Source organism: Lissotriton vulgaris, chromosome 10 (genome assembly GCF_964263255.1).
Source record: "Lissotriton vulgaris chromosome 10, aLisVul1.2, whole genome shotgun sequence".
NCBI lineage: Eukaryota > Metazoa > Chordata > Amphibia > Caudata > Salamandridae > Lissotriton > Lissotriton vulgaris.
In genome coordinates this window covers 33,960,947-33,983,821 of record NC_141698.1, presented here as the reverse complement: position 1 = coordinate 33,983,821, position 22,875 = coordinate 33,960,947, and the positions used below count along the sequence as shown (strand labels likewise).

Sequence of the window (22,875 nt, the reverse complement as noted above, 5' to 3'; positions counted from 1 at the left end):
CTAAACACCTATCTCATCTCTCTGTCCTTCAGGATGGTGTCCCTCCAGGACATCTTGAAACTAATCAACCCGGGAGATTACATGGCCACACTAGATCTCGAAGATGCCTATTTTCATGTTCCGATTCACCCAGCACACAGAAGGTTTCTGCGATTCACAGTAGCAAGAGCCATTACCAATTCAGGGTTTTACCCTTTGGACTCCGTTCAGCCCCAAGGATATTCACGAAAGTGCTGGCTCCAGTAGCGGCTTTCCTGCGGAGGCACAAGTTTCAAGTCTTCCCCTATCTGGACGACTGGCTGCTGAAGGCTCCGTCCAGAGAGGCAGCGCTACAGGCGGTTCAAGCGTGTACCAATTTATTCCGAAACCTGGGTCTCACTCTAAACGACGAGAAATCTTGCCAGATCCCGTCCAGAAGAGCCCGGTTTCTGGGAGCCATCTTGGACTCAAAGCTTTCACGAGCTTTTCCTACTCTGGAAAGGAGGCACAAGTTACAGACGATGGCCCAAGACTTACAAACAAAAAAGTCTCTTTCAGTTCGCCGCTACAAGTCTCTGCTGGGAGTAATATCGTCGTGCATTCCACTGATTCCCCATTGCAGACTGAGGATGCGTCCCTTGCAGGAACAACTGGACAATCAATGGCGGCAAGTCCACGGTTCCTTCGACGACAAAGTGGCGATCACTCCGGAAATGAAGAATGCGGCCCTATGGTGGACAGACCTAGACAACTTGTCCCAAGGCCTATCCTTCGCAAGCGACCCGTCTCCACAAGTGATAACGACGGATGCGTCGTTGGAAGGCTGGGGAGCAGTACTGCAGGACCTTCATGTCAGTGGTCATTGGTCACCCCAGGAGAAATGCCTCCACATCAACCTGTTAGAACTCAGGGCGATACGTCTGGCTCTGCAATCGTTTCTTCCTCTCCTGGAGGGCTCACAAGTGCTTATCAGGACGGACAACACCACAGCTATGCACTATGTGAACAAGGAAGGAGGGACCAGATCGCGCCCATTGTCACAAGAAGCCCAGCAGATTTGGGAATGGGCTATCCGACACAACATGTCTCTGATGGCGGAACACTTGCCGGGCGTCCTCAACGAAAACGCCGACAAACTGAGCAGGTCATCCTCGGTCACCCACGAATGGGAGTTGAATCAAGACATTTTGGAACAAATCTTCAGCCGGTGGGGAAGACCGGACATCGACCTGTTTGCCACCCCGACCAACAACAAATGCCGGTCTTACGCAAGCAGGCTTCCCCATCCAAGTTCTCTGGGAAATGCCCTTTTGATACCCTGGTCGAAGACATTTGTCTACGCTTTTCCTCCCATTCCTCTAATACCACGACTAATCAAGAAATTCAAGATGGAACCGTGCAGGATGATCCTGATAGCCCCGGCTTGGCCGAGGCAGTTCTGGTTCACGGAGCTCCATCTGCTGTCGATCGCTCCTCCTGTACCTCTCCAAATTCTGCCGGACCTTCTCACGATGTCCGAAGGACAGATTCTACATCCAGACCCTCAGTCGTTACACCTGACTGCATGGCTCCTGAGCAGCGAGAATTTATGAACCTGCCATTGTCTAAGGAAGTTAGGGAGGTTTTGTCCCAAGCAAGGGCCCCTTCCACTAACAAAACTTACTGCCTTAAGTGGAAAAGATTCTGTTGTTGGTGTCGACAGCAACACATTGATCCATTCAATTCCAAACCTCATCAGGTCCTCCCATACCTACTGTCCTTGGCCAAGTCTGGTCTGGCCCACTCATCAATTAAAGTCCATTTGGCTGCTTTGTCACGATTCAGGAGGACGGAATCTGGACCTTCATTATGGTCTTCAAGGATAATCAAACAGTTTCTTAAAGGTCTGTTCAGGGTCTATCCACCGGTGAGACCACCTCCACCAACGTGGCATTTGAATCTGGTCCTTTCTCAACTCATGAAGGGCCCATTCGAACCAGTCCATCGTTCTGACATCAAATACCTTTCGTGGAAATTGGCTCTTCTCCTCGCTCTCACGTCGGCTCGGCGTGTAGGGGAGTTACAGGCCTTGACCATTCAGGAACCTTTCCTTCAATTCAAAAGGAACACTGTCATCATGAGGACTAACCCTAGGTTCATGCCAAAGGTCCCCTCGGACTTCCATTTGAATGAACCGGTCATTCTGAAAACGTTTTTTCCTCAGCCTGCCACACCGGCGGAAAAAGCCTTGCATTCACTGGATGTACAGCGATGCTTGAAGTTTTACTTACAGCGTACTAAGGATTTTCGAAAATCTACCCAACTGTTTGTGGCCTTCGGGGGACCAAGTAAAGGCCTTCCACTCTCCAAACAGGGTGTTTCAAGGTGGATCACAAGTGCTATATTACATTGTCACAGGGCTGCTGGTAAGCCTCTGACTGGAAAGATACGAGCGCATTCCACAAGATCTGTGGCTTCCTCCACAGCACTCTTCGCAGGGGTGCAAATTAAGGACATCTGCAGAGCTGCAACCTGGAGCAGCGTCCACACTTTTACCAAGCACTACTGCTTGGAATCTCTGCAGCAGGAGGATGCAGCAGTTGGACAGGCTGTCCTGAGGAACCTCTTCCACTAATGGTGAGCTTTCCTATCTTCCCACCTTCCATTTTTTCACATTTTGTATCTAATGTCATGTTGTCTACTGCTATTATTTACGATGCAAAATGTGATTATCTTGCTACTGCTTACTACTCTGATACAAAGCATGGGAATCTATGAAAGTTCCAATACTGGGGTAAGAAAACAAGTTACTTACCTGTAACTTTAGTTCCCCAGTATTGGTAACTTTCATAGATTCCCATGCGCCCACCCACCTCCCCGGGGAAAGCTCAGCCTACAGCACAGATGGTGTCTCAGTACACAACGGCTACGAAAATCTGAGGCTCTGAGGTTCCTTCAGGAAGGTTCTAAGTGGTGAGGCACTTCTGATTGGCTGAGGCCAAAAGTTTGGTCTCTTTTACACAAAGAGGGTGATATGCTACAAAAGGTAATGAGGCCTAGGCCTTTTTCCATTGTCTTTTGTACCTACAGCTATGGTATTTTTGTTACTGAGACTCCCATTCCGACGACGGGGAATGATACAAAGCATGGGAATCTATGAAAGTTACCAATACTGGGGAACTAAAGTTACAGGTAAGTAACTTGTTTTCTTCTTTTCTTAGGACTTTTGCCCTGAATAAAAGCACAGAGCGCCATGCCAACCACAGGGGCAGCGGTCACACGGTTTGCTCCAGTGAACCAGGAGGGTAGGAAAAGTGTCCTCTCGTGCCAGCTGAGTGGGCGCAATGAAAGCAGATGTAACATTCAATACAGCCTTGAAGCCAGGGCAGACAGTACAACACTTTGGCAGCAGGAGTAGCGTTCGCAAAGGCCAGTGGAGGGAGAGCCATCAAATGTACAGACGTGGGAAAGACGTAGAACCGGCCCGAGAGGTTCGGATGCAGATCTCAGGAGGTTCACTCACAGACAGGGTTACTGATACCGACAGGCCCACGAGACGGCCCATCAGAACCATCCCAGCAGCACTGGGTTCCTAATGCTTGCACATTTAGACGCACCCTGGCATCTAAGGATGAGAAGAGAACCCTGATCCGAAGGATAGCCGGTGACAAGGGCCCTTCCGAGGCAAGGGCCCTTCCGAGGCAAGGGCCTGTGGTCCTGGAGCTCGTGGTAGAGGGAGGCTGGCCTCGAGGGGCGAAGCTGCAGGGCCCACAGGGCAGTGGTACCCAAACTGGGGGTCGCCAAAGTCCGAGCAATGGCTAAAGATGCTTTTAATTCTGGGTTCATCGTTCACATTTGGGGCTTCAAGGACAGAGGTCCAATGTCAGGGTGTCTCTTCCGGCACAGTGCTTCTCATGGGACTGGGGTTTACTTTCCTTTCTCAACATGGCGGCTCCGGGCTCTGGATGCAGCATCGAGGGGTCCGTGCCAGTCCAAGGCTGGACAGTGATGAGTCCGCTGCTGGGCATATGAAGCCCCCCCCCCCCCCCGCCGGTGACTGCCCAAGGCATCTCACGATCTCCAAGTGCCAGTCCGTGCTGCCAGTCAGTGATGCTGGGGTCGTGTTTTCCTCCTCAGGTGAACCCTGGGGTCTCTTTCTGGCAGGAACAGTGTGTGTGCGTTCCTTGCCGACAGACGGACACAGAGCAGAGAGAAGGAGCATTTCTCAATCTCAAGACTGTCGCTCTATTTTCAGACGCCTTTGCCACAGTTCCTGCGCCCCAATGATCGCGCAGCCTCACGCCAACCATGAATGCACTATGCAGACATTGTTTAAATATGTCAGTGTCTCTGTCCAGAAGTCCTGTTGGGTCGAGTTTCTGGACTTCAATCCACGCGGGGGGCCAGTAGGCCCTTCCCCTGGGCTCCCAGGGCCCCATCAGGAATGAATCTGCTGCCACCAGAGCAGCCTTAACGTAGGGCCTGTGCCTGACTGCGGTGGGAGACGCCAGTAGTGGCCCCCCTCTGGGCTCGAGCTAGGGGATGGGGAGGTTGGTCGAGCCAGGCCCGAGGACGGGGTGCAGTCCCTGCTTTGGTCCCGGGTTCCTGCTCTTTGCATCTCCGGGCGCAGGGAGTCCTGGGTGTGTGAAATGAAGGCTGCTCTGATCCGTCGTCCAGGACGGGCAGTAAGGATCCTCTCGGAGGGGGAGGGGCCTGGCGCGGATTGACGGGCACCTCTCCCCATGCCTTGTCTCCAGCGCCCAGCACGTAGCGCCTTCCTTCTGTAGTGCCGCTGCCTGGCTTGAAGTGCGCGCCCCCCTGGGCCCCCAGCAGTGTTTGTTCTATAAATCAATGCGAGATGGTGCGGACTGCGTGCACCTGCCGCGCCTCGGCGCGCTCTTCAAACGGAGTCCGGGCCTAGGGTTCTCTTTATCATGCCTGCTGAGTGATTCCCCGCTTAGATAGCGCTTCTCTCACGTTGGCGTGCTCGCTGGCTTGCATCTACCCTGCTCTCTGCCCCCTGCTCTCTGGCTCGCTGTCCGGCTCACTCTCCGCCCTGCTCTCTGGCTCGCTCTCTGCCCCCTGCTCTCTGGCTCGCTCTCTGCCCCCTGCTCGCTCTCTGCCCCTGCTCTCTGGCTCGCTCCCTGCTCTCTGCCCCCTGCTCTCTGCCCCCTGCTCTCTGCCCCCTGCTCTCTGCCCCCTGCTCTCTGCCCCCTGCTCTCTGCCCCCTGCTCTCTGCCCCCTGCTCTCTGGCTCGCTCTCTCTGCCCCCTGCTCTCTGGCTCGCTCTCTGCCCCTTGCTCTCTGGCTCGCTCTCCGCCCCTTGCTCTCTGGCTCGCTCTCCGCCCTGCTCTCTGGCTCGCTCTCTGCCCCCTGCTCTCTGGCTCGCTCTGTGCCCCCTGCTCTCTGGCTCGCTCTGTGCCCCCTGCTCTCTGGCTCGCTCTCTGCCCCCTGCTCTCTGGCTCGCTCTCTGCCCCCTGCTCTCTGGCTCGCTCTCTGCCCCCTGCTCTCTGGCTCGCTCTCTGCCCCCTGGCTCGCTCTCTGCCCCCTGGCTCGCTCTCTGCTCTCTGGCTCGCTCTCTGCTCTCTGATTCGCTCTCTGCCCCCTGCTCTCAGGCACGCTCTCTGCCCCCTGCTCTCTGGCTCGCTCTCTGCCCCCTGCTCTCAGGCACGCTCTCTGCCCCCTGCTCTCTGGCTCGCTCTCTGCCCCCTGCTCTCTGGCTCGCTCTCTGCCCCCTACTCTCTGGCTCACTCTCTGCCCCCCTCTCTCTGCCCCCTGCTCTCTCCGCCCTGCTCTCTGGCTCGTCCTCTGCCCCCTGCTCTCTGCCCCCTGCTCTCTGCCCCCTGCTCTCTGCCCTCTGCTCTCTGCCCTCTGCTCTCTGCCCCCTGCTCTCTGCCCCCTGCTCTCTGCCCCCTGCTCTCTGCCCCCTGCTCTCTGCTCCCTGCTCTCTGCCCCCTGCTCTCTGGCTCGCTCTCTCCGCCCTGCTCTCTGCCCTCTGCTCTCTGCCCTCTGCTCTCTGCCCCCTGCTCTCTGCCCCCTGCTCTCTGCCCTCTGCTCTCTGCCCTCTGCTCTCTGCCCTCTGCTCTCTGCCCCCTGCTCTCTGCCCCCTGCTCTCTGCCCCCTGCTCTCTGCCCCCTGCTCTCTGCCCCCTGCTCTCTGCCCTCTGCTCTCTGCCCCCTGCTCTCTGCCCCCTGCTCTCTGCCCCCTGCTCTCTGCCCCCTGCTCTCTGCCCTCTGCTCTCTGCCCTCTGCTCTCTGCCCCCTGCTCTCTGCCCCCTGCTCTCTGCCCCCTGCTCTCTGCCCCCTGCTCTCTCCGCCCTGCTCCCTGCTCTCTGCCCCCTGCTCTCTGGCTCGCTCTCTCCGCCCTGCTCTCTGGCTCGTCCTCTGCCCTGCTCTCTGGCTCGCTCTCTGCCCCCTGCTCTCTGGCTCGCTCTCTGCCCCTTGCTCTCTGGCTCGCTCTGTGCCCCCTGCTCTCTGGCTCGCTCTCTGCCCCTTGCTCTCTGGCTTGCTCTCTCTGCCCCCTGCTCTCTGGCTCGCTCTCTGCCCCTTGCTCTCTGGCTCGCTCTGTGCCCCCCGCGCCGCACGGCCACCAGCTGCTGCGTGTGCCCCTTGCCTGCCCTCTGCCTCGCTGCTGCCTCGTCTGTGCCTCGTTCGCCGGCTGCCGCCGCTGCGAGCGCTTTTTCCCCTTGTTTTGTTTTGTTTTGTCAGGTATTTGTGCTTGTATTGCTGATCTGTGTTTATCTCTGTTTTTTTCCCGTTTTTGTCGCTATTTTGTGCCTGTTTAGATTTGTAACGTGTGTGCTCTCCTTCCTTGTTGTCCGCCTACCGCGCCGCCCCCCGCCCTCCCTTCCCGCCACCGCCGCTTGTCCCCGCCCCTTTTTCTTCTGTAACCCTCCCCGCTCCCGCCTCCCAGCTGCCCCGCCCACCCGCGCACTTGGCCTTAAATGGCGACCGTGCGACGCAGGTGAGTGTGACCCACTTGTGGGACACCCCCGCGCCGCACGGCCACCAGCTGCTGCGTGTGCCCCTTGCCTGCCCTCTGCCTCGCTGCTGCCTCGTCTGTGCCTCGTTCGCCGGCTGCCGCCGCTGCGAGCGCTTTTTCCCCTTGTTTTGTTTTGTTTTGTCAGGTATTTGTGCTTGTATTGCTGATCTGTGTTTATCTCTGTTTTTTTCCCGTTTTTGTCGCTATTTTGTGCCTGTTTAGATTTGTAACGTGTGTGCTCTCCTTCCTTGTTGTCCGCCTACCGCGCCGCCCCCCGCCCTCCCTTCCCGCCACCGCCGCTTGTCCCCGCCCCTTTTTCTTCTGTAACCCTCCCCGCTCCCGCCTCCCAGCTGCCCCGCCCACCCGCGCACTTGGCCTTAAATGGCGACCGTGCGACGCAGGTGAGTGTGACCCACTTGTGGGACACCCCCGCGCCGCACGGCCACCAGCTGCTGCGTGTGCCCCTTGCCTGCCCTCTGCCTCGCTGCTGCCTCGTCTGTGCCTCGTTCGCCGGCTGCCGCCGCTGCGAGCGCTTTTTCCCCTTGTTTTGTTTTGTTTTGTCAGGTATTTGTGCTTGTATTGCTGATCTGTGTTTATCTCTGTTTTTTTCCCGTTTTTCCCGCTATTTTGTGCCTGTTTAGATTTGTAACGTGTGTGCTCTCCTTCCTTGTTGTCCGCCTACCGCGCCGCCCCCCGCCCTCCCTTCCCGCCACCGCCGCTTGTCCCCGCCCCTTTTTCTTCTGTAACCCTCCCCGCTCCCGCCTCCCAGCTGCCCCGCCCACCCGCGCACTTCGCCTTAAATGGCGACCGTGCGAACGCGCAGCGGTCACGCGCAGCGGGCGCGCCGATTGTGCGCCGAAGGCGCGCCAAAGGTAAGCCCGTCTACGCCCGTCCGCGCCTGGACCGCGCCCAGTGCCAGGACCCCTGGCCCCCGAAGAGCCCGACCAACCCGCCTGACGTACTCAGCCGCCACCCTCATCGCTCTCAACACCGGCCGACTCCCAGAATGCCACCAAGCCACACCACGACGCACCCACGGACCGTTCAGCTGCCACGCCTGCAAGTTCTCCTGCAGCCGGACCAGCCCCGCACCAGCACCCGCCAAGTCGAACTCCAGCAGCACCCACCTCAAGTGCATCCTGCTCAACACCCGCTCCGTCCACAGACACGCCATCGAACTCTGGAACCTCCTCGACACCACAGCCCCTGACGTTGCCTTCCTCACGGAGACCTGGATGAACGCCTCATCAGCTCCCGACATCGCCATCGCTATCCCTGAGGGCTACAAGATCGTCCGGAGGGACCGAAACGCCAACCAGATGGGAGGAGGCATCGCCATCATCCACAGGAACACCATCCGCCTCACGACCAGCACCGACAACACCCTGACCAGCGCCGAACACCTGCATTTCCAGATCCACACCAACCCGAACACCACCCTCAGAGGCACCCTGATCTACCGACCCCCTGGACCACGCACGCAATTCAGCGAGGACATCGCCGACTTCGTCAGCCCGCATGCCCTCCCCTCCGCTGACTACATCCTCCTGGGAGACCTCAACTTCCATCTGGAGAACAACAACGACCACAACACCAGCACCCTGCTCGACAACCTCGCCAACCTGGGACTCAAGCAACTGGTGTCCACCCCCACCCACCTCGCCGGACACACACTCGACGCCGTCTTCTCATCCAGCACAGACATCGACTTCAGCCACGCCACAGAGCTTCAATGGACGGACCACAGCTGCGTCCACTTCACCTTCAAGAGAACAACGACCCACCAACACCAGCAACACACCGCCCGCAGAAGCTGGAACAAGATCACAGCAGACCAGCTCGCCACCTCCCTGAGCCAACACCCTCCTGCCAGCTCAGCGAACCCCAGCCAGGCCGCCGATAACATCACGAAGTGGATCAGCAACTGCGCGGACGAACTCGCCCCGCTGAGGACCCCGCCTAGCAGACCCGGCAGCAAGAAGGCCCCATGGTTCACCGACGAACTCAAGAGCTCCAAGAAGAACTGCCGAGCCCTCGAGAAAGTCTGGAAAAGGGATCCGACACCGGACAACAGGACCTCCTACAAACTTGCCACCCGGAAACACCACCAGCTGATCCGCGCCGCCAAGAGAACAGCATTCAAGGACCGGTTGGACAACAACGCACACAACAGCAAGGAACTCTTCAACATCGTGAAAGAGCTTTCCAACCCCAACGCAGGAAACAACGACATCACCCCATCGCAAGACCTCTGCAACTCCCTCGCCTCCTACTTCCACAACAAGATCACAGACATACACAGCAGTTTCAACAACCAACCAACGCACACCACGACCGACCAGCCACCCCCCCCCCACCACCACCCTCCACGCCTGGACCCCGATCAGCACAGAAGACACCATCCGCACGATGAACTCAATCCACTCCGGATCACCAACCGACCCCTGCCCCCACCACATCTTCAACAAGGCCGACGCTGTCATCGCACCCCACCTGCGAGACATCATCAACACATCCTTCGACACCGCCATCTTCCCCGAGAGCTGGAAACACGCCGAACTCAGCGCTCTACTCAAGAAACCAACAGCGGACCCCACCGACCTCAAGAATTACCGCCCCATCTCGCTTCTCCCGTTTCCAGCCAAAGTCATCGAGAAGACCGTCAACAAGCAGATGGCCGCCTTCCTCGAGACGAACGGATCCCTCGACCCCTCACAGTCCGGCTTCCGAGCCAAACACAGCACCGAGACCGCCCTCATCGCCGCCACCGATGACATCCGAGCCCTGATGGACAATGGAGAAACAGCGGCCCTCATCCTCCTAGACCTCTCCGCGGCATTCGACACGGTCTGCCACCGCACCCTAATACGGCGCCTCAGCAACATCGGAATCCAGGACAAGGCGCTGGAATGGATCATCTCCTTCCTCGACGGAAGAACACAGCGAGTCCGCCTACCACCGTACAAGTCAGAGGCCTCCGAAGTCATCTGCGGCGTCCCCCAAGGATCATCCCTGAGCCCCACCCTCTTCAACGTCTACATGAGCCCCCTCGCGGCCATCGTACGCAAACACCACCTCAGCATCATCTCCTACGCCGACGACACCCAGCTGATCCTCTCCCTGACCAACAACCCCGCCGCCGCCAGAGCCAACCTACACGAAGGGATGAAAGAGGTAGCCGAGTGGATGACGACCAGCCGCCTGAAACTGAACTCGGACAAGACGGAGGTCCTCATCCTGGGCTCCTCTCCCTCCGCCTGGGACGACTCCTGGTGGCCTCCCGCCCTGGGCACCGCACCCGAACCGACAGACCATGCACGTAACCTGGGCTTCATCCTGGACTCCTCCCTCTCCATGACCAGGCAAGTCAACAGCGTCTCCTCGGCGTGCTTCAACATCCTACGCATGCTACGGAAGATCTTCTGGTGGATCCCCACAGAGACCAGGAAGACCGTCACCCAGGCCCTCGTCACCAGCCGACTGGACTACGGCAACGCCCTCTACGCCGGGACCACCGCCAAGCTCCAGAAGAGACTCCAGCGGATCCAAAACGCCTCAGCCAGACTCATCCTCGACATCCCACGATCCAGCCACATCTCCGGACATCTGAGAGACCTTCACTGGCTCCCCATCAACAAGAGAATCACCTTCCGCCTCCTCACCCACGCACACAAAGCCCTACACGACCAAGGCCCGAGCTACCTCAACAGCCGAGTCAACTTCTACGCTCCCAAACGCCACCTCCGATCAGCCAACCACGCCCTCGCCGCCGTCCCCCGCATCCGAAGAGCAACCACAGGAGGAAGGTCCTTCTCCTACCTGGCCGCCAAGACCTGGAACTCCCTCCCGTCCGACCTGCGCCTGACCCAAGACCACCTCTCCTTCAGGAAGAAGCTGAAGACCTGGCTGTTCGAGCAGTAGCGGCACCCCCCCCCCCCAGCGCCTTGAGACCCTACGGGTATGTAGCGCGCTTTATAAGTGTCACTGATTGATTGATTGATTGATTGCTCTCTGGCTCGCTCTCTGCCCCCTGCTCTCTGGCTCGCTCTCCGCCCCCTGCTCTCTGGCTCGCTCTCTGCCCCTTGCTCTCTGGCTCGCTCTGTGCCCCCTGCTCTCTGGCTCGCTCTCTGCCCCCTGCTCTCTGGCTCGCTCTCCGCCCCTTGCTCTCTGGCTCGCTCTCCGCCCTGCTCTCTGGCTCGCTCTCTGCCCCCTGCTCTCTGGCTCGCTCTCTGCCCCCTGCTCTCTGGCTCGCTCTCTGCCCCCTGCTCTCTGGCTCGCTCTCTGCCCCCTGCTCTCTGGCTCGCTCTCTGCCCCCTGGCTCGCTCTCTGCTCTCTGCTCTCTGGCTCGCTCTCTGCTCTCTGATTCGCTCTCTGCCCCCTGCTCTCAGGCACGCTCTCTGCCCCCTGCTCTCTGGCTCGCTCTCTGCCCCCTGCTCTCAGGCACGCTCTCTGCCCCCTGCTCTCTGGCTCGCTCTCTGCCCCCTGCTCTCTGGCTCGCTCTCTGCCCCCTACTCTCTGGCTCACTCTCTGCCCCCCTCTCTCTGCCCCCTGCTCTCTCCGCCCTGCTCTCTGGCTCGTCCTCTGCCCCCTGCTCTCTGCCCCCTGCTCTCTGCCCCCTGCTCTCTGCCCTCTGCTCTCTGCCCTCTGCTCTCTGCCCCCTGCTCTCTGCCCCCTGCTCTCTGCCCCCTGCTCTCTGCCCCCTGCTCTCTGCCCCCTGCTCTCTGCCCCCTGCTCTCTGCCCCCTGCTCTCTGCCCCCTGCTCTCTGCCCCCTGCTCTCTGGCTCGCTCTCTCCGCCCTGCTCTCTGGCTCGCTCTGTGCCCCCTGCTCTCTGGCTCGCTCTGTGCCCCGCTCTCTGGCTCGTCCTCTGCCCTGCTCTCTGCCCTGCTCTCTGCCCTGCTCTCTGGCTCGTCCTCTGCCCTGCTCTCTGGCTCGTCCTCTGCCCTGCTCTCTGGCTCGCTCTGTGCCCCGCTCTCTGGCTGTCTCTGTGCCCCCTGCTCTCTACCTCGCTCTAAGCCCCCTGCTCTGTGGCTCTTTCTTTGTCATGCTCTCTGCCCTGCTTGCTGAAGCAGCCTCAGTTGTTTCTATCTCTTTCACCTTTACGTTGTTTACACTCAGTTCAGGTTCATTGATCGATTTCAGCCTCAGTGATGTCGTATTTTTACTATGTTAGTAAATATGTTTCGATGGACCTACTTCTAGCAAAACCCATATCTGTGATTGCTGCAGAGTTTCCCCAGGGAACGGTTTGTTTTGTTTGTCATTACCAGCAACAAGCATCCCCTGGCGTTCACCATACTTCGCCCTTACAATGTACTACACATATGACCAGAGGCGCAACTAGACCCAAACTTGGGGGGGCTCGCTGTAACGAGAGTGGCCGGCATGGCTCGCGGGTGGGGTAGTGGAGGCGGGCATGTGGGTCGCGGGGGTTGTTGGGCTGTCACGCGAGGGATACAAATAAATAAAAATGTACCTTTCCGCCGGCTAGGTCCCACGTCTCTGGTCCTGCACCTGCTCTCCTGCTTCAAATTTCAGGAACAGGAAGCAGGCAGCCAGGCTCCCTCCTCTAAGCCAATCACAGTGCTGCAATGCAGCGTTGTGATTGGACTGAGTGCCGTGACATGGCTCTCAGCCAGGGGCTGTAGAGGTGGGAATGTTCTCCACGCAGGCTGTAATGCAGCCTGCCTAGAGAAGGGGAGTGTGCGCATGACTGTTAGAGAGCTAAGACAAAACAGTCATTGCGCACTTGGGAGTGGGCATCCCACTCCTCCCCGAGCAGAGCAGCCCCGCTGCCTGCCGTAAAGGAAACATAAAATGATAATGACTTAAAGTTATTATAATTTTAATTTTCCTTTCGACTGCTCGAAAGCAGTGGGGCGACGCTTTTCCGCCATAGTGGAAGAGCCGCCACTGGGCAGTAACACTCCCATCCAGTGCTGGTCCTAGCACTGGTCGCATACAGTGCAACAGTCTTTTTTGGCACACCCCCATTTCCTCCTTCTCCATAAATTCCCTCACTACAACTCACCAACAATGCACACCATCTTTCTATAGCACCTTTCCGACAAACATTTCATTTCCTTTATAGCACTATTCATGGTTTACCCACACTCAGTTCTGTGATCTGCATGATACACATTCTTTGTAGCTGGTACTTTAACTCTGCGCTGTGTGAGTGGCAGGAGTGCCCATGTGAGTGCACGGTGAGCGATGCGACAGTGTGAGAGAAGGGTAAGAGGAGTGAATGAGGTGACCGTATGAATTTGGGTGCGGATGTAAGCGCAGAGTCAAGTCAAGTCAGGGGCATTTGTGTTGTGCACACATCACTCCAAGAGTCTCATGGCGCATACGGACGGCTCTGAACACAACTGCTGGCTTAGTTATCAAATAGCCATGTTTGCAACTTCTTACGAAAGCAACTGTTGTCAGAGATGGAGTGCAGATATGAGGGCATTTTGTTCCAGGATGCCGGTGTGAGAAAGGAGAGAGATCTACCCCCTCTTCTAGCAGTTTGGATTCTGAGGGGAGTAAGCAGAGCATCATTACTAGATCGGAGTGCCATACGTGGCTGATACCAACGTAATTTTCTTGACCAATATCTTGGGCCATCTTCGTACATGTTCTTATGAGTCAAACAAAGAGTTTTAATAAGAATCCGTTTTTTCACGGGAAGCCAGTGAAGGGTTTTAAACAGGGAGCAGAGGAAGCTTTATGTGGAAGATCTAAAACAAGCCTGGCAGCTGTGCTCTGCAGGATCTGGAGCCTGTTCAGATTTTCATTTATTGAGGGCAATAAGGCGTTGCCATAATCCATCCTGTTTATAATCAATCCCTTGAACTAATGGTTTCCGCGCCTCAATAGGGACCCATTTGAAAACCCTCCGCAAACTGCGCATTACACCAAAACAGGTGCCAATGACGCGATTTATTTGGCTTTTCATGGACAATTGGTTGTCCATGTAAAAACCAAGGTTGCGGACCGTTTCCTTGGTGGTTGGGCAGGGGCCTAGATTGACTGGTCACCAGTCATGTGCCCAGTGTTCTGTGGCCTTGCCAAAGAGCATAATCTCGGACTTACCACCATTTAGTTGAAGGTTGTTCGATCTCATCCACCGATCCACATGGGACAGACCGTTTTGGAAATGTTGCTTAGTTTCAATAGGGTCCGGGCCTAAGGTGACCAGGAAAGTGGGACGAATCAATGCATGGTTAGTAAAAACAAAACACCAGCGCACATCACATATAGTATCTTTTATCCTCTGTGCAGTCAGCACTTTTCTTCCATTAGTATTCTTGTTGGTAACAATCTTTATCATTCCCAAAGAGCCATGTTGTGTAGACAATTCAGATTTTACTTCTCTTAACCACTTCGATGCGGATGACGAGCTCAGCTCGTCATCAGGCTTACCTGCCGTGGGCTGATGACGAGCTGAGCTTGTTATGTAATGCGGTAATTTAAAAAATGCCGCACACAGCGTGAAAAGCCGCCGCAGTGATGCGGTTAAAAGACAATGCTCCACAGCCGATGCGCGTTTCGCCCTATGCGGGCTTGCTTCCTCAAGGCTGTAAATCATACATAAAAAAACATCCTGTGACCTATATGTCCTGATCATTTTCAAATGGACTTTACTATACATCTATATTTACATATTAGTTCATCCCACAGTGTGATAAACACATAAGAACTGACCACCATAACAACCCAAGAACGTGACATGCTTCTATTAAGGTTCATCAATGACAACCTTTTTCCAATCCTGATCGTGATACACACAAAGGAAGACAGGTCAGCCGCCACATGATTTTGCCCGCATTTTAAAAATTTGATTGAATAATGCCATTTAAAATCTTGGAATGACAAATGTCTAATTTCCGATATTGAGATGAAATATCTCTTTAATGATGTCCCTACCTATCCGTGTATATACTGTCTACCCAAGGTACACAAGGGGGGGGATGGGTTTCCTCCGGGGAGACCAATTATAGCAGGTATTGGATCTCCCACGGAGAGAATCTCAGAATATATTGACCTGTTCCTGCAGCCTTTGGTCACCAATCTGCCTTCATTCATCCAGGACACTGGAGATGTCCTGAATAAAACTGGAGATGTAGATTGGGTGTCTGGACATTACTTGGTCACAATGGACGTCTGTTCATTGTATACGAGCATTCCATACAGCATTCCATACAAATCTGGCCTGGAAGCGGTACGCCATTTCTTAGACACGCGACCCATCGAAACATATGAGCATTTTATAATGCTAATGGCAATTATAGAATTGGTTCTCAATGATAACATCTTTCTACACAATGGAAGTTGGTTCCGCCAAATGAGAGGGGTAGCCAGGGGAGCTAAATGTTCCCCTTCACTGGCCAACCTCTACATGAGTATTTTGAATTAATACATGTAAAGCGCAAAGGCCCAGTAGACCTACTGTTTTTGCTGTTGTGAGATTCTGCTGCAATTGTTGTGGGCGGGAAGTCTTTTGATGCTTTTAGATGGATGCGTATCAAATGCCAAGGCTGCACTCAATATTTGATGTGTTGAGCTTGGTATTCGGATGAAGTGTTTACCATAAGGGGACACTAGTTGATGTGCAGGTCATTCTATAGCAAATCCACCTTTCTTTGTTTCCTATTGCATGGTTAGTGATGGACTTGTTTAAGTGAGATTGCAGATTGAGCAGTGAGGGGGACAGGTGAGTGAAGTGTCACATGAGTGCAGGGTGAGTAGTGTACTCGTGTGACTGCAGGGTGAGGTACAGCGTGAACAACGCAAGTCCAGTGATCACCGAATGCAGGACTAGTTGGATGAATGGTGTGAGTGCATGGTGAGCGGGTAAATGGAATGAGTACTTGGTGATTAGTGTGAGTGCATTGTAATCGCTGTGAGTACAGGGTGAGCGTGAAAGTGAAGGGCGAGAATGAGTGAGTTGGCTGAATGCAGGGTGCATTTCCAGATACTCAGCAGGTTATTGACTGGGGCGTAGGGTTTAACATACAAGTTAAGCTGTTGCTATTATGGCGTTAATCAGGGATCGATGGTGGGGAAAATAGTGTGCTGGTCCTGCAACAAACTTCCAGTCTTATGATTAGGGTTGCCAGCTCATTATGTTGACGTCCCAGACAGTACAAAAATAAGCAGTCACCAAAACCTGTATTTTTAGCACTTATCTGTACACAGTTCAAACAGCAAATATAAATAGAAAGCACTTTTAATTGTGTTCTAGGGCTGCCTGAATGATCCATGACTGATAATTCAAAGGGACAAAGAGAGAAAAGTCACATTACAAATGAATGTTTTTTTATTTAAAACCCTATTTAGTAAAGACTAGATCTTTGCAAGCTCTTTCAGCCCAATGGGCGTTGCACGCATGCAGATGACTGAGCATTCAATACTGCTCCTAGTACTGGACCCCGCACAGCTCTTCTAGTGAAGCCCATCCGGACCATGAACTCCCCCTTCTGCTCCTAGTACTGGACCCCACACAGCTCTTCCAGTGCATCCCCTGCTGTTCCCTGTACTGGCGCCCCCTTTCCTCTCCCAGCTCTTCCATGCAGTGCATCCTGACGAGACCAACCCATCCCCTACACATCACGCAGTCTTTGTCAGTGGCTAGCTAGGCCTTTGGCCGCTCATCGCGGCCCCTGGGTCTTCCACTCATGGTGGTCGAATGTGAGAGCGGGCACCTATCCCCCCGCTACGCCACTGGTCAGAGGCGCAACTAGAGCCACATTTCGGGGGGGCTAAGAAAAAATTTCGGGGGGGGCTGAACTTTAATCAGTAGGCAGAGTGGAGCGCAGAGTCGAGCTGCAGGGGCTCGTACAAGGGCTGAAACAATAACAATGCCTAATTAACATTCAAATGGTCTTTAAACGACCTGTAAAACGTTCTGGTGCGGCTGTGTGTGTGCCCGGGATCTGTCTCATCCCGGGCTTCCACACACGACGGGGGGTGCTGAAGCCCGGTGAGTTCAATGGGTGTTGCGCGCCTGCCACTGGTCTTCGTGCCTTGTCCCCAACACAATGCATCTTAGATGTTCGCAGACGGGCCTTTGATGCCCGAGTCACGTGCTGAACACTCCTGTTTCCTCCCGCGCCTGGTTGAGGCATTGGAGGGTGCTGGGGTGAGACGGAAGACTGTGCTTCTCTCCCCTGCACTCTTTTATCCAATTCCCGGGTGTAGTCTCCGATGGGTCTGTGGCAGGGTGCGGGTCATCCATAATCCAGTTCTGGGAGGGAAGCGGGGTCGTCTTATGCAGACACTGCTGCAGTCCTTCCTCTCTTTCTCTCCGCCGCGCATTGTGTCTTCGAGCTGTCTCAGACTCTTCCTTCCTCTTTCTTTCTCATTCTCTGTCTCTTCGAGCCGTCTCAGGCCCTTCCTTTCTCATTCTCTGTCTCTTCGAGCTGTCTTAGGCCCTTCCTTCCTCTTTCTTTCTCATCCTGTGTCTCTTCGAGCTGTCTCGGACCCTTCCTTCAGCTTTTTTTCATATTCTGTGTCTCTTTGAGCTGTCTCAGGCCCTTCCTTCCTCTTTCTTTCTCATTTTGTGTCTCTTCGAGCTGTCTCAGGCCCTTCCTTCCTCTTTCGACCTCATTCTCTGTGTCTTCGAGCTGTCTCAGGCCCTTCCTTCCTCTTTCTTCCTCATTTTCTGTCTCTTCGAGCTGTCTTAGGCCCTTCTTTCCTCTTTCTTTCTCATTCTCTGTGTCTTCGAGCTGTCTCAGGCCCTTCCTGCTTCTTTCTTTCATATCCTGTGTCTCTTCGAGCTGTCTCAGGCCCTTCCTTCCTCTTTCGACCTCATTCTCTGTGTCTTCGAGCTGTCTCAGGCCCTTCCTTCCTCTTTCTTCCTCATTTTCTGTCTCTTCGAGCTGTCTCGGGCCCTTCCTTCCTCTTTCTTCCTCATTTTCTGTCTCTTCGAGCTGTCTTAGGCCCTTCTTTCCTCTTTCTTTCTCATTTTCTGTGTCTTCGAGCTGTCTCAGGCCCTTCCTTCCTCTTCCTTTCTCATTCTCTGTGTCTCCTCCATCTAATGTCCTCCTGCCACGTCGGGGCAGACTCGGTAATGTTCAGGACACGGGGATGGTCTGTTTACATTTAAAACACTGAGTTCTTAAAGTACTAACAGAAAGAACCTTCTGTATTTTGGGGAGTTGCAAGGTGAGAATGATAAAGGAAAACAGTGGTCCCTGAAGGTGGAAGTGTGACTTCAACTTCCATGGAAGACCAATCAATAACCATCAGAAGATTGGTTTTACTAAAGCACATACAATTTTATTTTCATGCAAATGATTTATAATCATAGGAACTCCTCGAGCTCTGATATCATGTACAATTAAAGCGGTGTTTCCCAAATGACGCAACGGCGCAGTGGATGTGAGATAAGTGAGTGAGACATGCTCTAATGCTATACGATATATACATCAATAGTGACTGTGGAGGATGCACAGTTCTTTAATCTAGACCATAATATTGAGTTGCGGCTTTGGAATTACATATAGACTGTGCACTATTATAGTGTCAACGTTATTGACTAGTTTTCCGTGGAAGTTGAGTTTACACTCCCCTTTCAGGGACCATTGTTTTCCTTTATCATGATACTACCCAGACCCCAGGGTTGCTGGGTCGCCCATTGTTTTCCATAAATATTGCAAGGTGAGAACGCAAACTCACGAAAAAGGACTGTGACAGTGAGGACTTCGGCTCAGAGTAATGCAGTACTGCATGGCTCTGGACTCCAGCAAACTGGGTAGGGGCAGGGAGAGAATCCTCCCAGATGGATCTTGCTGGTCCTTCACCTGAGGACATGTTCAGCAGTGGCCCGCTCTGTATGTGAGGTGTTGCGGGAGAACAAGCATGGCCGAGGCATGGTCTCTGGTCCCTCCACTCCAAACGTGAATCAGAGGTGAGTAAAGCTGGCTGTGGCTAAGATGGCATCGACAAGCCTGGTCTTGTTCAGGGATGCTCGATTGGAACCCGGGATGCAATACAAGATCTTTGTGACTGGTCTTTGCCCCATCAAGACCTGGCTTGTGGAACAAATAACTGGGGGGTTTGGGAGGGCGGGGGGGGGGGCACCTTTGAAGTATACAGAGGTTGGGGACATGTCTGGCTCACATTCGCTGTTCTTTATGTATAGCAGTTGGTCAGGACATTGTGTGGTCCGGTTTGTTTGGTCTGGACTGTATGGTGGTCTGTTTTACTGTGTAAAAGGTGCTTCTTTTACAGCGACAACCTCAACCTCTACCACTGTCTTTAGGGACTCTTCGAGACCAGGTGTATCAATAAGCTTTGTTTGCCTCGAAAAAAGCTGTTTTCTCCAAAATGTGGGAGTTTGCCCTCCAAAATGTAGGCCTAGCGTAGTCCAGGGCCGGAGAGGCCTTACCCAATGGTTTTTGATGGGCATGTTCTTTGTATACATTTTCTGCTCTGCCATAATGCTCATACTGCTACCATATCTCCTCATTCTCTCCTCTTCTCTCCTAGATTGAGGAAGTGGGCCCGCAGAGAAGCTGAGCTGAAGATCAAGGAGCGAGAGGCGCTAGGGTTACCTCTGATCGATGTGGACTACTATGACCCCAGCAAACTCGTCCTGCCCGCCGACGAGAAGTAGCCCAGCGGACTGCCACAGTGTCCATCTCCTCTTCAGACACCCAGCCCTGTACTCCTGCAACCTATTGAGCCAGCCTTTGTACAGGACGAATCCCTACATTAAAGATATTGTTTGTACAACTGTTGATGCAGTCATTCTTACTTTTGGGTTGGGATGATCATAAAGCTGGAGGGTGGCTGAATGCTTGAGGCTTGAATGCAGTACCTGATTTGAAGTGTTTCTCCTACAGGTCCGGCTCACCCCACGTTGACGCTCCTCAGACCAAAACCTCTCACTCTTCCTAATTAGGTGGTACCGAAGCGTTGGTCACGTCTCGTCTTCCCGGGTCGCGGGTTCCAAACTTCGGAATATGGCGACCCGGGAAGACGAGACGTGACCAACGCTTCGTTACCACCTAATTAAGTACCGACTGAGGGTTATCCGCTCCAGTCCGAATACAGGATTCCCGGGCCTACTGCCCTGACACACAAAAGCTAAGAGCGACAATTACTCTGAGCTGTCTTAATACCACTTATCCACGGAACTTCCTTTTGATCTCCAAGCTTCATGAAGGACACACACTTAACAGGCTACTTTTAACCACAAATTGGTTACGGATGGTCATGGGCCCCGCCGGGTCGGAACTATCACCGGTGGAGCGACCCATACTCTGTTTATTCTACATACCGAAGCCCTGAGGAGTCGCAGACACTCTGTTCCTAACGCGACGAAACACGTGTCGGCTGGTTGTGGAACTATTAAACCTCTGATAACCACAGAAACATAGTGCCAAGATTCTTGATTGATGTTGTTGTCCTTGGCCTTACAATACTGGTTGTTCGAATTGAAACACAAATGTAAATGATTTTGCTAGTGTGTGCATAAGGCAATTTTCTTTGTATTGTATTCTGTATGTCTGGTTACTCAAACATACTCTGGAGCTGTTAGAGGGTTTTCCCGCTCGCCAGTTGCACCACATACACTTCCTATACCTGAACACCTTTTGCTCCCACTGCAGGCAGAGCGCCCAGTTACTTCTCTGAAAGCTAAATAACCCTGTGGTAGCCGAGTACACCTCTCACTCTTCCTAGACCAAATTTAAGTTCCTTGTGATTTCAAAATTTCTATTTGTTCTGTAGTAGGGGATCTCTGTTATAGTCATAATGATGTGAATAGTCCTGCCCATGTGCGTGGACACCAGAGCAATCGAAATAGTCTCTTAAGTTGTCCTTTTCTGAAACCCTGCATAGACACTTAGGAGAAAATCAAAAGACAAATAATGCAGCCTGAAATTTACAAGGCTACACTGGCCAATACTTCATCCTGAAGTAGAAAAGGATAGCCAGATAACACTGAAATGTAAACATTTTGCTAAGTTTCACACGTAGAGAAACTCCCCTTCACAAAAATCCTTTGTCATGATAGAGAGGAAGGATTGGACAGACAAGCCCCATAGGCTGCCATTATGTGTCTGTAAATGGATACCGTACCTTTAGGGAACCCTCCAGAGACCCTCGGTAACAAAAGGCTAGTTACTTTCAGTTATTTTTTTCCAGTTCCTGCTTGCAGGACCCTGGATCATTGAGCTCTACCTTTATTGGTATATCTTCAATTTTTTTAGCTTTTTTGAATGTTAGAGTGTTTCACTCGACATCTGAGGCATTTACCTTCATTTTGCTGTCTTTTTGGGGCTGTTAAGCCGCTTTTTTTCTTGTCCTAATGCCATCTTTATTTGACAAGTGCCCAGAATGTGGGAGGAAGAAGGCCAAGTCGGACGCTCGCAGGGTTTGTATACTATGTCTTCCTTCATCTCACGTTTCTGACTCCTTTGTCATCTGCAAGTCATTCTCCAGGAGGACCCTGCATGACAGGGAGAAGATTCATCTTCAAGGCCTGAAGCAGAGAAGACAACAGGCTGCGGGTCGGACATCTGGGCATTGAGAGAGTCTTTCCTCTTCTACAACTCTTTTTGTCAGCCTCTGGGTGGCTCCCCAGTCGTAAGAAGGCTCAGAAACTACCCTGGTCCCGGTGGACGTCGAGGGCGACGACGTCGAAACCAGGTATGACGATGATATGCTCCCCGTAGACCCAGGGCTCTGGGTCTAAACGACGTTGAAAATCAACGTCGAAGGGAAGGACATCGAGAACTCGGACGAGGTTGATGTTGAGGACATCACAGACGACGTCGACACATCATCGCTGTCGATCTGAGCCCAGGAGACATCGGCGCTCGCCGTCGAGGTGACACCGCCGTTTGCCGTCGATGAGAAGATCAACGCCATTGAGAAGTAATTAGACGTCAAGAAGAAAGTTGAAGTCGCGGAGACAAGGAGACATAGGAGCTCGTCGTCGAGAAGCCGGTCACCCTCTGTGGTCAGCATCCCCACGTCTTAGAGTTCAAGGTGACGACGGCATCGACGTTCGCCATCAAGGGGCACTACTTCCAGGGCTTCTTCATCGAGGCCTGCCTGCTAGCGGAGGGGGGTGATTCATACCTCGGACTTTGAGTATTCCAGGACCTATTCTCCAACCAGGTCACCGGAACCAGCTCAACCTGTGGCTCCTCATCAGTCGCTGCGGCGACCTAGGACGCCTACTCCTCCTCCTCCACGCTTACCGATGCCTCCACCACCACCACCGCCTCCTCCACCTCAGCCGCTTCCTCGGCCGCCGGTGGCTCCACCTGTGCCGGTGATCCTGACGGTGCCCAGAAGGCCAAGATCTCGATCTCTGCCGAGACATCGCTCTCGCAGCTGGCACCGGTCTTCCACCAGATCTCGCTTCCGTCATCGTCATGAGTGGTCACGTTCTAGTTATACTAGGGACACCGAATCCTCTAGTGGAGGAAGATACTCGCCGACCTTGTTGGATTCCCCACCTCCGAGGGTGTCACCTGTCGATGACATTACCACGTTTCAGGAGGTTCTGATAAGGGGAGCGGTGAAACTGGGCATTGCACTGTCCATGCCTGCCCCTACCACTTCTGTGATTTTTGAGACATTACAGCGGAAGGAAATTTCTCGCCCTCTGCTTCCTTTGGTACCCGGTTTGGAGGAACCGGCGATGGAGTTGTTCCTGACGCCTGCCTCAGTAAAGTCGGCACCCTTGAGACTTCAAAAGAAATACAGGCCCCCGGACTCGGGCCCTGCGTACTTCAGGTGGATCCCCCTCCGGATTCAGTCATAGTGGTGGCGGCGAAGAAGCAGCACGCTGCGGCCCTTTCAACCACAGTTCCACCGAACAAGGAAAGCCGTAGACTTGATTCTGCAGGGAGGAAAGTCTGCAGCACTTCAGCAACTTCAATGAAGGCAGCGAGCTAGACTACCCTCTTGGGCAGGTATGACCGCTCCTTG

General features: G+C 54.0%; 1 protein-coding gene across 1 annotated transcript in view; it reads left to right on the top strand.

The window, feature by feature from the left end:
• NDUFB11 (NADH:ubiquinone oxidoreductase subunit B11) overlaps positions 1-19,667 on the top strand; it is a 262,036-nt gene extending 242,369 nt beyond the window's left edge. The window contains exon 3 of the mRNA XM_086940361.1: positions 19,417-19,667. Within this exon, the coding sequence (XP_086796487.1) occupies positions 19,417-19,543 (127 nt within the window). The 3' untranslated portion in view covers positions 19,544-19,667. The remainder of the gene's footprint in view (positions 1-19,416) is intronic.
• The last annotated feature ends 3,208 nt before the right edge of the window (positions 19,668-22,875 follow it).